The 18,245-nt window shown below is 40.6% G+C and overlaps 1 protein-coding gene across 1 annotated transcript in view; it reads left to right on the forward strand.

The window, feature by feature from the left end:
• Positions 1–18,245, forward strand: part of Fshr (follicle stimulating hormone receptor) — a 185,207-nt gene that overhangs the window by 82,056 nt on the left and 84,906 nt on the right. Inside the window, 1 exon segment of the mRNA XM_087907284.1 lies at positions 899–970. Within this exon segment, the coding sequence (XP_087763410.1) occupies positions 899–970 (72 nt within the window).

The following is an 18,245-nucleotide window of genomic DNA, read 5'->3' on the forward strand; positions in this document are numbered from 1 at the left end:
AGAAAAAAAAACCCAGCTGAGAAGGTGAATTTTGAGAGAATGAAAGATGAGGGGCAAGTCAGGAGGCTGTCTGTGGGCGTGATGAGAGGAGGAATCTGAAAATGGTACTTAGCACATGCATTGCAAGCTCTTACTATTAATTAAGCTGTTTAGCAAACTTTGAAGCAAACAAGAGGTTAAAGGAGCTAGAGAATAGAGAACAAGAAACTTCTGTGAGGTTCTGAATGCCACTGTAAGCAATTTGTATTTTCCCTGAGTGAGGAGAGGAGCAGGACCCTATGGGAGTTGTTTTGTCTAAAGGGTTAGACAGAGAGTTCAAACAAAAGAGATGTCAGAAAACCAGAGGTGGCTGCAGCTAAGAGAGAATTTCATGAACAGAGAAAACAGTGACATACTTGTATATGAATGGTGGAATTCAGCAGAGGGGGAAATACAAGCATGAGAACTATGAAAGAGGCGGGGAGATTTGCTGGAGTGGTTTCCTGGGAGAGAGGAAAACGGTGGAGTATGGATGGGAGGGACTCTTCTTGGGCAGGATGCTGGACAGCTCGCCCATGACAGCAGATGCAAGGTCAGCTCAGTATGACCAGAGGACAATGTGTAGGAGGGTCTCATGACTAATAGGCAGGCCTTGGCTACAACCCTTGCTCATTTGTGCTACTCGGTATTTCTTGAAATACGATGGTAAGAGCCTTAGCCACCTTAAATTCATCTCCACATACAAACAGAATCTGGACGAGCGCTTTTCTGTGAGGAAGGGAACAATGGGAAACAATCTGAAGCCTTATTCTCGTGGCAGACATCCCTTGTGTGTTTGTGTTACCTGATGGAATTCATCAACCACTCAATTGTTTATGTTCGGGTGGATTATAAAGCTTTATACCCACTGTCTTTTCAGGAGGTTCGTGCTCACCAAGCTTCGAGTCATCCCAAAAGGATCGTTTTCTGGATTTGAGGACCTAGAGAAGATGTAAGTATCTGATGTTGCTGTGTGAATGCCTCAGGTGGGCTATGGGTGGCTACCTTGTGCCATGTCTAGCATGATGTTCTATGAATTTGTCCATCCCTATCAAGGGCTCCTTCTCTGTAAATTCAACAAAGCATGGATTGAACATATTTGGGGGAAAATATTCTGATGTGTGTATGTATGTGTACGTGTATAATTCTTATTGTCGTTATTCTATAACTGATACAATAATACAACTATTTATACAGGTTTGCATTGCATTATGTATTTCAAATATGCTAAAATTGATTTTTGTTCCAGTATGCATGACTATATGGGAAGATTATGCATGTTCTGTACAAACCCTATAGTGTTGTATGTAAGTCCTGAGCACCTATAGATTTGCTGGTTAAGAACACATCCTAGAACCTCTGTTCCTTGGGAAGGACTGAATTTAAAAGTCACTGATGTTCCAAAAATCTTTTGCATGCCTTCCCTTTTCCTTCCTCATCATGATTCCTACCAATGGTGGTTAGAAACGATTGCTAATATTCCATCACTCTTGTGTGGTTTTGCAAAATTATTTATTTTCCAGGGACCATAGATTAGATAACTCATAAAAGAAATCATTTTTTCTGCTTACAGCCTTTTCCTTAAAAGCATGCTCCTACTATCTCTGTTTAGTTTTGAATCAACAGCAAGGCCTAACATCTCTGTCCTTAGCGTTCTTTAGACTTCCGGTTCCTGAATCATATGCACAATCAATAGTCACTCATTTGCAAACGTGTGTAAGTATTGAGAACATTTTTAGGACTGGCCAAAAAGTCTCCTTTGCTATAGTAAACACTGACTTTTATTGATGTAGTTTAATTTAGAGTTGACTCCAAATGGAATTTTCTCAAGGCGGGTTGCAACAGTAAACCCAGAGTGAATTCTCTCACACCACAAATAATATACCCTTCCTTTGAAGGCCTTTGGCTCCCCTGGAGGATCTTAGAAGGGAGACATGCTTTCCACTATGACACAGCCAGGATTCAGTACTTACATGTCAGTAAGTACAGTCAGAGATGTACTCAGATTTCAGAAAAGGAAATATTTTTATGATAATAAGGTGAAAGCTAGCCTCCAGCTCATGTGTTTCTCCTGGAAGCTGTAGGATTTTCCCACGTAGCTGGTCTTCCCACTTTAAGACTCATTCTTGCTGATGTCCAGGGGAGAGAGAACATAATCTATTCACAAATGGAACACAAAGTAGGGAGAAAAACACTATGCTTTCACAATTAAACCACCTGCTTGCAAGACAGTGGCCAGAGTCCTGGTTAATTGCTAGCTTCCATGTAAACCGACTATGTAATCTTAAGGTTGCCTTTAAGGCCTTTGCTTCCTCATCTGTATTTGAGAAAGAGACCTTCATTGTCATATTAGATGAGAGATCAGTTTAAAACGTTCTGTCTTCCAATGTTCTCAGCTGGTAAAGATACTCAACACAAGGACAGGCACACATCTGAACAGAGCTTACCACGAAAGTCATAGCGTCTGAGATATTTGTTCCTTGGTAGGCTAGGCAATGCCTGGTCAGGGATGTGACATACACTAGATGACTAGAGGAACTCCTGGATCCCCCAAACATTCTACCACTTGCCTAGATACAAAAATAATGGCTATCACAAATAACCCACCTCATGAAATTTTATCTGGCAAATATGACTGGCCCCTCACAGAAGACTCAGCCTCAATGAGGCCATTGTATGGTCAAAGAGCTGGCCAAAGCGAGCTGACATAACAATAATACAAGCAACGAGGCAGCTGGTTCGGTAATGCAGTGTCTCCACATACAACGAATCCATCCCTACCTCTTGTCTTTAGAAATTAGCTGAGGACATTGCAATGAGATATAAATTGAAACTACACTGGAGTTGAATTCTTCTCACCCTGAAGCGTCACCTTCTATCCCACAGGACTGGGGTCTCTGGAAGCCACCTGCTGCCATAGTCCCCAGGATCAGCGTCCCCACACTGTCTCCCATCCTGTTTTGTCACGGCTAAGTTCTCCTCTCCTTCCTACAACCATCCTTTTCACCTAGACTAAAAGTCTTAATTTTTTTTAACCTATTTCCTACATTTAATAAATACTGGCTTCATCTTCCATATCTCCCTCTCCCTAAATCTCTTTAATTCATTCTACATATGACTATGTTTCACTTCTATCCTGACTAAAAGGAGAAAAGGGAAACACTTTCTCCTAAATGTTCCCTTCCCGTCAGGCATTTACCTCTCTTTTCACCATGAATGCCACTGAAAGAACACCCCCTCCTGCCTTCCTGCCTCCCTCCCTTTCAGTCACCTCTTCACCTGCACCCACTTGTGATTTGGCGACAGATTCTTCAAAATGGTCCAATTATCAAAGGTCTCAAGCAACAGCTGATATTCCCAGATCTAATGACTTTGGGAGAGGATAGGGGAAAGTGAGGACCGCAACAGACTTCATTTGGTACCTGGCACATTGTGAAGTCCTCAGCAAAAGTTAACTACAATAATTATTGTGATGAGCATGTTAATTAGAAACTCCTAATTTCCTTTAACTCTAAGTTCTCTTCGAGAAGTCTTCCCCAACCACACAGAGACACTGCTCTTCTTCATGGCGGAACTAATTTTTTTTTTTTTGCAGACCTTGTTTACCCAACTCTCAGAGTTTCAACTATGTCACACACACCCCACAGCAGAGTGGATTGTTTTGTTTGTAGGTCTTTTCTCCCTCACACTAAGTACATATGGTTGAAGGAGACACTTCCAGCTCTGGGGATGAGCTCATAACTTAGGTGGCAGGCAGTTTGAACACCACATCTTTTAGCTTCAGTGACTGCTAGAGGATTTCTTCTGTAATCTGGGCACAGCATAAATCTTGGGGCTTTCATGGGATTGAGCAATGAAAAAGTCAGTTCTCTTTTTTTAGGAATAGAACTCCACAAAGAAGTGAAGCCAGACAATTGTCACCATCTACCTACTATAGGTGTTGATGAGGATAAAACTCACATAATAGAAGGAAAGACCAGAGAGAGCCCAAGTCCTAAGGACACTAGAACCTGAATAGAGTTGTTTCTAAAGCTATCTTTCTCTCTTACCATAAAATTAAATGAACCATTAAATCCCCTTCTTTTCCTTAAGCCTGTTGAGAGTTCATGTTCTTCTGCCTCTCAGAACAGAAAAGAGTCTAACAAATGTTCACAGCACAGGTTTTGCACATAACTTCTTATGTATTTTATATCTTGGACTGTATTTTAATTTTGATCATATAATTACCAAGGTCTCCATAGACTCTCATGTTCATCTGCCTATCAATTCCTATTGTTGGGACGTCACTTGTTCATCTGGCTACCCAGAACAAAAATAACCAGACAGAGACTGTATTAATCAAATCACTGCTTGGTCCATTAGTTCTAGCTTCTTATTGGATACTCCAGAGTAGAATATGCTTTGTGCTCATGGACTTAACTAGATTGCTCAGATTCTGAGATTGCACATCTTTGTTTCCCTCACCCCCATGCTGTATGAGCATCTAACAGCTATATAAGTGTTAACGATACCTCCTCATTCATAATGCTGTCTGGCACCTTAACCTCCCATTCTATATCTGGAACACTGATGGACTTGCATCTCTTCCTCCTTACAATTGCAAAAGATTCATGCTTTTTTCCATCAAAAAAGAAAGGAGAGTTGGGTATACATCCTAACCCGTGCAGATGAGTCTTCCTGGTACATTAACCCAGTTCTGTTCTTGTAAAAAGTTAGCAGGAGAGTCTTCTGGGTAAAACAGAAGCTTCCCCATTAAAGATAACAGAGCCACTGTTCACATTCTAGCCTTCAGCAGCAGCCTTATCTCAAGCCTCCCAACACTTCATTGCTTTGGGACTTACTGGGAGTAAATGAAAACCATTAGACTCTCTGCAATGTGAAGTGGCTTTGCAAAGTGCACTGTAAACTGTTTACATTGTCTTTAATTACTTTGGAGCCATATGTCAGCTTGGTATAAAGTGTGAAGATTGTACTGAATAAAGTGGGGGGAGTAGATGACAATGTGGTGATTTATGGTAACCAGAAAAATTATGTATGGAAATGAGCACAATTTAAAAACACATCTATGTGCCATTATAACACCGGAGGGGGGAAAGAAAAGCCAGTTTATAACAAAATATGTTTGAAAATAGGAGCATGATGAATATGTAAATGAGACCAATCAACATCAGCTGAGATATGGTATATGCAGATAAGATGGCAGAGAGCCAAAAAGTGAAAGAGCTCCCAAACCATAAATATGAACCATATAAAATTCATTTGAAATATTCATGATAACATAAGGACAAGAAATATAATCAAGTGATTTATTTGCATATAAAAACAAGCACACTGGCCTGACGCTGCAGCCTCCACGGCCAGATCACAGAGGGAAAAGTTGGTTTAACAGAGGGAATTTAGAGTGAGCACAGTTGCACAGACGCTAGACAAAGCTAGAATCCTCCTGATTCTCAGTCCTTGGGGCTCACTCTGGACAGATGAAAAGAAAGGAAACAAGTCAGGAAACTACAGCAGTGACAGCAACTGAGTTCTGTTGCTTTGCCCTCCTGACACTTGCTTACGAGGGTCCTTGAGGCCCTTCCTAACCCAACCCTTTACGCTTCTTACAATAAATGAAGAAAGCCTTAGGTCCCATTTGCTGAAATTAACAAGAAAGAGGCAATGCCGAGTCCATAGGTGTCTGTGGAAAATAGGAGGCCAGTGTGGGCTTGGTAGATTTCAGATGGGGAAGGGGTTCAGTGCCTCTAAGATACTGGTCGCATTTTACCACTACCACCCCATGTTCCTTTGGAAAACCACATATCTGAATATTTGGAAATGTTTTTGACTCCTCTTTCTATGACAGATACAAACAGTAGCCCTTTTCATGCTTCCTTAATAATGTTAATGTAACTCTAGAATAGTCATAGCCATATAATAAATTCTAATTAATAATTAAAAAGAGAAATATTGCATTGGCAAACACTATTGTATATATTTTACTACATTTGTCTATTCTGAATGTGTATTCATGTAGGTGCACACAAGCCATGTACACATGTGTGTGGCCCAATGGCTTGAACTCATGAGGTTGTCAGGATGAATGGCAAGTACCCTTACTCAACCAACCATATCATAAGCACTGCAACCATCATTTTACAGAATTACTCTATAAAGTTAGCGAACTCAGGGGAATCAAAGGTTGTTGAAGCTTCATTTGGTGTCATGTGAAACTTACTAGTGGAGAGGGCTTCTGTTTCCGAACATCTGGACCCTCAGAAACCGAGTCCCAAGTGGTTTTTTGCTGAAAGAGCTTCAGAGCAAAGGAAGCCTCTCCTTGGAGTACTACTCTTTCCAGCTCTACTGCACCAACTCGCTTCCACTGAGAGTAACTTAGCTCTAAGAATTTGCAAGCTGAGAGTAGCCGAGTAAGTTGCAAATGAACGTAGCAGTTGGGAAAAATAAGAGTGGGATCCATTAAGTTGTCATTACTAAGTCAGATTAAGATGAGTTAGTGTGCAGAAAATGGGTCCTATGTCATTTCTGTTCTTCGTAAATGTTCTGAAAATAAGTATCTTCTTTGTATTTATTGCTTCGAATGAAAATGCAGAGGCTCTCTTCTTGCCTCCTTTCCTGTTCTTGTGGTCTAGAATTTCCCATAAGTCTCCTTGCCTTCAACTGATTCTAAGAGGGTCCTTAAAATTGACCTCTATAGTATCTAACAACTGCCAAGTACAGGAAGGTAATAATTTATTAACTTTGTATTCCTATCCAGAGGTTTTTGCCCATTTGCTTTGCTTTTATTCCTTTTATATATTGGCAAGAGAATGGACGAATCTGAAAAGGAAAATGAGGTTCCTAAATTTTTAAGATAATCCCAAGTACTGCATTACTACTCTCCACACCTCAGTCACTTATACTTCATCCATGAGGCCAGAGTGGAAGTCCTGGGAAGGGAAGGATTTTAAGGGGGAAAGGGTCAAGGAAGGGTAGGGACAAGAGCTCCACAGTGGACCATGAAGCTCTTGGTGGCCAGGGTGTGGGTTGTACATCTCTCCCTTGGGAAAGCACTATTTCCCTAATTACATCCTCCACCTGAGATCTCCCATCTCCTTTGCCATGTCATTCTCCAACACATTCGTGATCCAGTGGTTTCTTCTTGGCATCTTACATTCAGCAGCTAAGTGAGGAGACTTGACAATTACTACTCAAGGTGTTTTTTTAGCTTGCCAGAAAGCAGTATCTTCCATTTTGTAATCAACAGCTGAGACATCTCCAGCTTTTAAGATTTCTGCATCAGTACACTTGGCCCTTCTGACCTTTCTTGGTAAAGGTGGGCTGTGGGAAGGCCTCAAAACAGCACTCACAGATATACAAGATAAACTGTCCTCTATTTTTTTCACTGTCAGTAACTCGGTGTTTGTATCTGCCCAGAGAAGATACAGTTAAGGCAGCATGATACTCAAGTTAATAATATCCTCATGACTCTGCTCTGGAGACTCTTGCTAGTTATGTTTTAATAGGATAGTATTATAATAAAGAAGATGTGATCTAAAAGCAAGCTAAATCAATGCACAAACTATTTATTTTTATTTCCTCATTTGTCCCATGCCCATCCCAACTGCATCCATCTGGGACATTTATGACTTAATAAGATGCTCTAGACAGCCAAAGACTCACATGGACTCTGGGCCTACTCACCTGTCCACTCTTCAGCAAACAAACTGACTGAGTCTAACACTTCATAACCTCCCTTGCAGGACTCAAAGTCACCCTGGGCAGCCCACACAGAAACCAAATGACCAGGGATGTGTTTTTATAGCTCAGTCCATTTCCAAATTTAAATAGCCATGGAAAGAAATGCCCAAGGATGAGAGATAAATGCCAGAGGAGAGCATATGTGAATACAGTGGAAGTCAGCCATCCCAGGGTCTCCGAAGCCCTAAAGAGTCTGTGCATAGAGATAGCAACATTCGTTGTCAAATGCTTTGCAAACATGTAATTTGTACATGAACGTGAGGGTTCTTTGCTAAATTAAAAGTTCAGGCAAATGCAAGGTAAGAGGAATGAGAATACATATGCTCCATTGTCTTAGTGGTGTCTCATTCTAACCATTCACGCTTCTGTTTTGCTCTTCCCAAATTTCTCCAAAGAACCTAGAATGGGGCTGGGCTCAGTGGAATTAGAAAAATAGGCAGTTTGTCAATTTGTCATCCTTAACATCTTGGTTCCTTTTTCAACCTTACAGAGCTATATGCACACACAGAGACACACATGCATGCATACACACACATACACACACACACACAAACACGTGCACATTTTAGTTTGGTTTTGTTATAAGAAGAAATCCCCTTTAGAGCTTACAATTCTTATCCCAAAAATTTCTCTAGCTATACTGAAATATGATCAATATATTTAAAAGTACATATATGAAGCGATACTACATGTATATAATTTAAAACTAATATAAGATATACTATGAATAATTATCACAATCAAACTCATTACATAAGTCAGATTCTCCATTGTTTTTCTTAATTTTTCTCTCTCAGTAAAGAAGACAATCTAAAGAACTTAATGACCTTAAAATCCTAAGAGGCTCCTCACAAATTCCTTTAAGATAATTGGCTTTTAGAATAAGAATAAAAAGAAAAAAGGGGGAAGAACATAGCAACTTGGAAGGACTAAATTACTAGTTGCAGGATCTTCATCCATGTGGCACAACATCTCTAGATGGACCATCCACCCACTGAGCTTACATATGGGGAAATGGTGCTCTTCCCATGATCATGTTGATAGGTGCTTTCATCACTCACTCCATCCAGAAAGGGAAGAGGGTACGTCCAGCTGCCTGTTATCAGTTTTCGCATGGTTGTTTAAAATGTAGCCTCATCCCTTCCATTGAATCTCCTTTCTTCCTTTCTTTATTTGACATCTAAAACTCATTGAAATCAAGTGCAATGTAACTTTTTAATTTAGTAAAACAAGCATTTGATTTTGGAGGGTAAGGTAGTGTATGAATGCAGTCCCAAACCCTATAGCAAATACATGCCCAGCATAGAGAGTAAGCCTCACACTAACTTCGTGGAAGGAAGGTCAATTCAGAGATCACGGATTGAGACTTTATAAAGGAAGAAGATATATAGACTCCAGTCAAACACCCAAGACAAGTACAGAAAGATGGATGACACCAGCTAATCCATCAAGTGATGCATCAGGGTTCACGGAGTGAACGATTGCAACTTCCATCACTCCCTATTTGTCTGTGAGGATGAGGCTTATAAGGAGCATCTTCAAGTGCAGACACCTGCTTCTGATTAATGCATCTACTGTGTGTTTGCTCTGTTCTACTTGTGAGCAATTCTAGGAGAAGTCATGCATACCAAAAGAAGAATAATCCATCCATAAAGAAATAATTCAGTAAAATCCTCCTGGACCTCAAAATGAAGTCAGAACATCAGAGAGTTATTTGGCAAGGCTGGTGTGCCAACCACTCCTGACTCCTATGGGCAATGTGTAGTCTCTGATATCCAGGAGTTGCCCCATAGCTGAACAGCAATGACAGAAAACAGTTTGTTGGCCCATATTTTTAGAAGACTAGATGAATCACTTTGCCTACATTATCGTACTTAGCTATAGCAATCCTACTGTCACTCCAATTCACTTTTATAGAGAGAAGGTTGAACTTGAAGAGATTATATGCCTTTCCCAGCATCATATGTTTACTAAATGGTGAGGCCAAGATTAGGGCCCAGGTGTTCTTATTACAAAGTTCATGCAGTGAGGGTAGCTACCTCGGAAATTAACAAGTGTAGAGCAGGCAACCCCTGGTATAGAGGATATTACCTATGATCCATAATGGAGAGAAGCAGAATGTATATAAACGCAAACTTACGCAGTTCTTCTTTTGATTTTTGGTGACAACTGCGACGCTGCTGGATTGTCATCCTGCTTTACTCACTCCTCTTGCTCTTGTCAACGCCTTAGCTTCCCACACCAACCCATTAACAGAAGCTGAGATAAGTGATTGTGTGGTTTGCTCAGCATTGAGAAGGCTCTTAGAAAAGATGGTGGTATGATCCAAACCATGACTAATCTAATGCTTCGGTAAATATATCCATTATTAAAAACTGGCCCAACTTGACAGGGATCAGGGAGGACTTGGAGGCAGGTATATACCCAGAGCTAACTGATCAATTATTCTAGTCAATCAGTGAGCACCAGGTTTAGTGAGGGCCCCTGTATTAGAAATAGGATAAAAACACTGACCTCTGACCTCCACACATAGGTGAACACATATGCATACCCACGTACACCACACACACACACACACACACACACACACACACACACACACACATATCCCAATTTGAGCTGTCAATGTGTTTTAAAAAAAATTTCTTAAGCCAACAAAATTTATTGAGTTTGTCATTTTTTTCTCTACTTCTCTCAACCTCTTGACCTTCTCTTAAAATTAACATTCTACTGTTATGTAGGCTCAACCAAAACATTTTGATCAAAACATAATACTTCGTCTTGAAAAAACAGTCTGTTAGTGTTAGTCAGGGTCTTATGGAACTCAAGTTAGCCTCAAAGTTGCTATGTAGGCAAGACTGGCCTTGATCCACGGATCCTCCTAACTTTGTTTTCCAAGTACTTAATTCTAAGTATGTGCCACCATGTTCAGGAAAGAATTTGTCTAGTTAACCTCAGTGAGTACTTCATGGGCTCCTGCTTAGTGGCTCCTACCATGAGGCACATCAAATGTTAATGAGCATTTCAACTACTGGGCTCCAACTACTATAAAAAAGCTGGTCAAAGAGACCGGGATGGAACCCAAGAGACAATGGAAACCAGCAGAACCCAATGCTCCTGGTCTGGGAGTAGAAACAACAGTGAATAACAAGGCCCACAAAATACTAGTCCCAAGCTAAGAAAAGTGTGGTGCGCGGTGAGAGAGAGCACTCTATTCCAGGGTTGTTGATAAAACATACACGAAATAGTTAGAAACCAAGCATCAAATGGGTGTAGAAATATGCACCTCTTGTTATCAGTTCAATAATATATTATGGGGGAAAAGTGTGAATATTCTTTTTGCCAATGTCAAAGAATATTTAATAGTTTAAGCAGTCCTGAGTTTATAGTCTTGCTAGTCACTTATAAAAGTGTCTTGCTCTTTCTAAAAGGCACTCTGTTGGTGTTCCAGGAATAGCTGTGCACCAAAAACTTTGATGCACATTCAGCTCTTTCCAGAGCCTGCCAATGTATGAACATCTGAGCACACTGACCAAAGCACTCTTTGTTGCTGGATATCTGTAGCTTAGGCAAGAATGGAGACTGAATAAATCACCTGTGTCCTTGAAGTCTTGAGGTGGGCAGAAGTCAGAGAGAAAGTGAAAGTTGGGGTAGCAAAAAAGGTTTCTTCAGGGAAACACAGCTAGAATTGTGAGTGAGCTTAGTTTGGAAGGGGCACACCAGAGAAAAGCACTCAGGTTGCTGGGAAGAAACAAAGAGACCTTATTCATTTCTCCCTGTGAAGCCAAGGCCCAGTGATACTCCTGCAACAAAGCCCCAAGGGAACCCAGAGCAGAGTGAACATTGCTGGTCTGTGGGCAATCTTAAAGAGGAATGTGCAGAGCTAATCACTGGCCTGAGATTCCATTTCATGCCCTTCCTCCACAAGCCATTCATCACATTTATAGCAGCAACAGTTCATTACCATGTTCCTGTTTTGCACATTCTTGAACAAGGTTATGGCTCCAATTTTAAGTATGGTATATAAAATGAATGAGGGGAGGTGGGAGGGTGAGAGGGTTCCTGGAGGGAACAGTAATAAACAGAATAGGTGTTCCTTGCCAATTGGAAATGTGAGTTTCCCCCGCCTATTTACGACTTTATATAATCAGAAAGAACGGCACATCACTTATATTCTCAGATCCATTCCTATTAGTGGCTCATAAGCTGTTTTTATGAATCTACCTACCTACTCATTTCTCTACCACTCTTCCATACTAAGAGCTAAAAGAAAAGGTAGGATTTGCTTCTAAGGAAGTTTATAACGTACTTGCAGAAATTAGAACTTGGGTAAAACAACACCCTGGACTCTGAAAGTTGCTGTCCAGATACCAGGTGCTGAATCACTTGAGTTAGAGACATAAGAGGACCTCTGTGATGAACATAGGATTTCTATAACCGAAGAGGAGTGGGGAACATATTCTTTGCAGCAGATACTGATGAAACAGATTCAAAGTCATAATAGGCTTTTGGGGTCTTCCTCAACACAAGCAATGTTTGATCACGTTATACACAATGAACTCCCACTGAGCTCGGAGAGTTCAAAGAGAAACTGAAACAAAGAAGCTCTGCACACTGGGACCATGGCATCAGAAGCCACAGTTCCTGAGTTATTGCGCTCCTGGATGCTGTGGACAAGAGACAGGAATATTGTCAATCAATGTCCAGATCGTGTATGGACTTGTGTTGAAAAGATAGACTTAAATTACATCTAAAAACACTTAGTGTCACTGATTTCTAAAAGACAATGTTTAAAAGTTGAACGCTCTCCATAGAATAGATATCCTTCACACAGGACTTACAAGAAACAAAGGAAACGTGAGTCTACATGTACCCACTTATCTCTTATTAAACCCATATTATCTCAGTGTAAATTACATAGCAAAATCAAGACAAGTAAAAAGGCCAATTTAATTTTCTTCTGCCTTTGTAGACAATTTACTGTGAACGTGATGAATTCTCACACTGTTTCTCAACGTAACCGTATGTTGAAAGAGTAAATCATGCCTGGTGGAGTTTAGCACAGTCACTCTTGATTCTAAGAAGTAGTTCTTTCTAGAAAGAGTAAGCTTCTTCAAAGCTCCTTTACTAGGATAGGGATGAAGTCAGAAATGGAAAATTGTACTCCAGCCCAGAAAACAATGTCAGCAATTTTCCCACTCTCCACTAGGGACAGCTAAGTGGATGCTCACTATTTTCAAGTCTGCTTTCCTGAGATAGAATAATCTGGTTTTCTAAGTTTTCTAAGATCTACCGTGTTCCTTCCTTTTTCATAAATTGCTGTCAGTGTCAGACATGGGAAATAAGCAGTCTGGTCAGTGAGTTCATGGATGCTGTAACAACACTGCTGGCCTCTGCCTCTTGGCAGTCCTCTACCTAAGCAATGCACAAGGCAAGTTTTGACTGAATTGAATATGCCACAACCAGCGGCCTTCCTCATTAACTCTGTCTCCCTGGTTTTAACCTTGTCCCGCCCCTGGAGTGTAGAAATGACCAGCTTTACAGACACATTCGGCCCTTTCAAGCTTTATATGTCACACTGGAAGCCATGGAAAAAGGAAATCTCTGCAACTCTGTTCACTAGTGTGTGCTGAAAAGCAGAACTGGATCCTTTGAATGACTTCAAAGATGTAGCAATGCAAACATGTGGAGGTTTCATGGTGATCAGGCAGAGGAAAGACTGTAAATGCAGTCAAGTTTTTAACATATTATCAATGACATTGGTGGATTTTCAAATTCCTCTTCTCTGACCTGAGACTTATCACACGATGCAGATGAACCAGTTATGAGGTTATTATAGTTCTCTGCTCTTATTCTATCTTGTCTACTCAACACCCCAGATGTCCCCAGGCCCCCTGACATCTAGTCTGCCTTTATTCTTATTCCTTAAAAGGTTAGGGGCAAGGATAACTGACCACCTTTGAGCCCCTGATTCAAAACTCCAGAGCCAGATCACTGAGCCAAAACTGGACAGATAGAATTTCAAAAGCACCAGCTGTAAACTGTGCTAGCAGCTGTAATAGGGAGGAATGCACATTTGCCATATCTATGTCCCTTAAAATGTCGCCAAAGGTAATGGCTATGTGCTCCGTAGTCAAGCAGTTTGGGCTGCCCTCATTGCCTACTTCTTGTGATTTTTTTTTCCGTCCTAAGCTGAGATGGAAAGTTCCTTCTAGGACTGAAGGAATTGGCCTTTGGTTCTCAGACAAGGGAATGAGTTCAAAGCAACAATGCATCACTTAGTCTAATCCTCCTCAGACTGCATTTCCATTCTTTGTTTTAAGGTTTCTAGATTATTCCATTGTGAAGTCTGCCAATGACACTTGTCTTATACTTCCTTGGAATAATCTAGGAATATTAAAATAAAATTCCCTGGGGCCATCAATCAAGCAACACTATCTGAAAGGAATATAGGGGCTCAGTTCTGCCCAACCTAATTATAATTTCAATTTTCTAGTATAATTCACGGTTTCTGCCTGGCAGGAGGAGCTACTGACATGTCACCCTCAGAAGCTGGACGAAGAAAAAAAAAATGTCGTCTCTCTTCAGACACAGCAAAGGCGTGCTCACTGTAGTGTGTAAACATTTTATACTAAGTGAATTCCATTTATATCCATCCTTGTCACAAATGAGAACCACCAAAACACTCAAATACATATTCACAGTGTGTTTCCCAAATGCACTGTAGGAGAAAAAAACAGTTAAAGCACAGGGCACAGATCCATTTCATTTAATTAGAGCTTCAGAGAAGCCCAGAGAAAAAGATCAGCGTCTCCTGAAGTGTTCTGTTTCTGCTCAAGTGTATCCGTCCGATATCATCAGGTGGTTTGAAATGAAGTGATGCCAAGGGCAAAGACTAAAACCCACTGATTGGCTGTGGTACCGCCACTGCAGACAGAGGAAAACACTGATTGGCTGAGGTATTGCCATCACACAGAGAGAAAAACACTGATTGGCCAAAGTACTGCCATCACGGAGAGAGGGAAACACTGATTGGCTACAGTACTGCCATCATAGAGAGAGGGAAACACTGATTGGCTGCAGTACTGGGACAGAGAAAAACATTGATTGGCTGAGGTACTGCCCTCCACAGACAGAGGAAAACACTGATTGGCTGGAGTACTGCCCTCATGGACAGAAGGACAGGAACCAGGTTCTGCTGTTATGAATTTTGGACAGACATACACATTCCCTTTATTGTGATATAGGGTGAGAGATTCACTGCCCTGCCTTCATCAGTTCTGGAGCCTGGTTTAGTGGCCTGTGAGGAAGGCCCGCTTGGCTCTCAGCTCAGGGTGCTCACCTTTTATTTTGATTCTCCTATCTTATTTCAAACCTCGGCTACCATTTCTTATCAATTCAATCATTCAACTGCTTATTAGGACTCTTCTGGATATTCTGCCTGTTGCTCGTCAGGGTCCTCAAAGCCATACATAAATGTCATTCCCTTTGTCAGCTCATTTCTGGTCCTATGCCCTCTGCACTGCACTGTACCTCCATTTATAAGAACATAGCTATTTGCGTGTGTTCCTACCTTCCACATACATCTTTTGCTGTAGAGATATTACTGATCAAAATAGAAGCAGAGCCTTGCCATCGTGGGATCAAGGTAGTTGGAAAAAGAAACAAATGATAAGCCTTTGTTTAAAAAAAATTCAAGGACCTCCGAGGTAGCAGGCCTAAGCCAGCAACCTCCACAGGAGGAGGCATGAGGCAGCAACCTCCACATAAGCAGGTACAAGGGAGCAACAGCTGAGGGAGCAGGCCTGAGCCAGAGATGTCTGAGACTGGGTCAGGGACCTCTGAGGGAGCATTTCCAAGCCAGGGACATCTGTGGGAACAGACCTGAGCCAGCAACCTCTGCCCCACCTCAACCAGAGTAGGTTCAAGCCAGGGACCTCCACAGGAACAGACTTGAGCCAGTGACCTCTGCCAGAGCAGGTCTGAGGCAATGACCTGCACAGGAGCAGGACTAAGCCTGTGAGCTACACCAGAAGAGGCCTGACCCAGTAACTTCCATCAGAGCAGGCCTAAACCAGTGACCTCTGCCAGAGCAGGCCCAAGGCCCAAGGCAGCAAACTTAGAGGGAGCAATCCCAAACAAGGATCCTCCATGGGAGCAGGCCCCAATGACACCCAGTATTGTCGAGCAACACCGGGGGCACTGAGTGACCTCCAGCAACACCAGTGGCCTCTGGGGTGACCGGTGACCTCTGGGGTGACTGGAACCATAGCCTTAACTGCACCATGAAGAACAACCATCTGAGCCTTGGATCCACTGGCACCTGTAAGATTGATCTCCAGAGACACAGCCCCAACAACACAAATCAGAGGAAAAGATGGGTAGAGAAGGTAAAGAGCACATTCGACACCACAAAGAGCAACTTGACACCAACAAAAACTAGTTGCCCTACAACAGCAAGACTTGAAGAACCAAATATAGATGAAACAGAAGAAAATGACCTAAAAAAATAACTTTACAAGAAGGTCTGAGATCCTTAAAGAGGAAATGAAAATGATCACTCAAAGAAATGGAGAAAAAAAATAAAAAAACTCGAAGAAATCAATTAATCCCTTAAAGAAAACCAAGAAAAAGCAATTAAACAAATAAACTATTCAAGACTTGAAAATCAAAATAGAGACAATAAAGAAAACATAAACTGAGGGAATTATAGAAACAGAAATTATGAGAAAATGACCAGGAACCACAAATTCAAGCATGAACAGCAGAAAACAAGAGATGGAAGAGAGAATCTCAAGCGCTAAAGATAAAATAGAGGAAATAAACTCATTTGTCAAAAAACATTAAATTTAACAAAAGTTTAACACAAAATATCCAAGAAATATGAAACACCAAGAAAAGACCAAAGCTAAGAATAATAGGAATAGAAGAAGGAGAAAAAGTCCAACTCAAAAGTACAGAAAATATATTCAAAATATAAACAAAATCATCCAAGAAAACTTTCCCAACCTAAAGAAAGATATGCATATAAAGATACAAGAAGCTTTACAGAACAACAGACTACATAAAAAAATCCCCACACCACATAATAACCTAAACACTAAACATAAAGAATAAAGAAAGAATATTAAGAGCTGCAAAAGAAAAAGTCCAAGTAACATATAAAGGCAGACTTATCAGAATTAGACTGAATTCTCAGTGGACACAATGAAAGCCAGAAGGTCCTGATCAAGCATTATGCAGACAATAAGAGACCACAGATGCCAGCCCAGACTACTAAACCCAGCAAAACTTTAAAGCACAATAGACAAACAAAAAAAAGATATTCCATAACAGAACTAGATTTAACCAATACCTAGTCCCAAACCAAGCCCTACACAAATTTCTGGAAGGAAAACTCCAACCAAAGGAAGTTGGCTACATCCACAAAAACACAGATAAAAGACGATCTTACAGCAACAAATCCCATAGAAGGGGAAAACACAATAACATCACCAACAATGAAAACTAAAATAATAGGAGGTAACAATCACTTGTCATTAACATACCTTAATGTAAATGGACTCAACTCACCTATAAAAAGACACAGGCTAACAGATTGAATACAAAAACAGAATTAGTTCTTCTGTTGCATACAAGAAGCACACCTCAATCTCAAAGATAGACATCACCTCAGAGTAAAGGCTTAGGAAAAAAATTTCAAATTAAATGGACCTAAGAAACAAGCTGATGTAGTTATCCTAATACCTAACAAAAGAGACTTTAAACTAAAACCAATCAAAAGAGACAAGAAGGACATTTCATATTAGTCACAGGAAAAATCCATTAAGAGGAGTTCTCAATACTGAACATCTGTGATCCAAATACAAGGGTACCACCATATGTAAAGGAAATACTTCTAAAGCTTAAATCACACATTAAACGCCACACAATAATAGTGGGAGACTTCAAAACCCCACTCTCACTACTGGACAGGCCTGACAGACAAAAATTTAAAATAGAAATAAGGAAACTAACAGATGTTATGACTAAAATGGACTTTACAGAACATTCCATCCAAACATGAAAGAATATACCTTCCTCTCAGCACCTCATGAAACCTCCTCAAAAATTGACCACATACTAGGTAACAAAGCAAACCTCAACAGATACTAAAAAATTGGAATAACCCCATGTATCTTATCAGATCACCATGGAAATTAAACAGTGATCATCTGAATCATCAATGCGTGAAGGAAGAAATAAAGGAAGAAATTAAAGACACCCTAAAATTTGATGAAAATGACTACACAACATACTCAAATTTATGGGACACAATGAAAGCAGGATTAAGAGGAAACTTCTTAACACTAAATGACTTCATTAAAAAAACTGGAAAAAAACCCACACTAGTAAGTTAACAGAACATTTGAAAACTCTAGAACAAAAAGAAGCAAACTCACCCAGGAGGACTAGACAACAGGAAATAATCAATAGAGAACTGAAATCAA

This window comes from Myodes glareolus, chromosome 6 (genome assembly GCF_982192425.1).
Source record: "Myodes glareolus chromosome 6, mMyoGla1.1, whole genome shotgun sequence".
NCBI lineage: Eukaryota > Metazoa > Chordata > Mammalia > Rodentia > Cricetidae > Myodes > Myodes glareolus.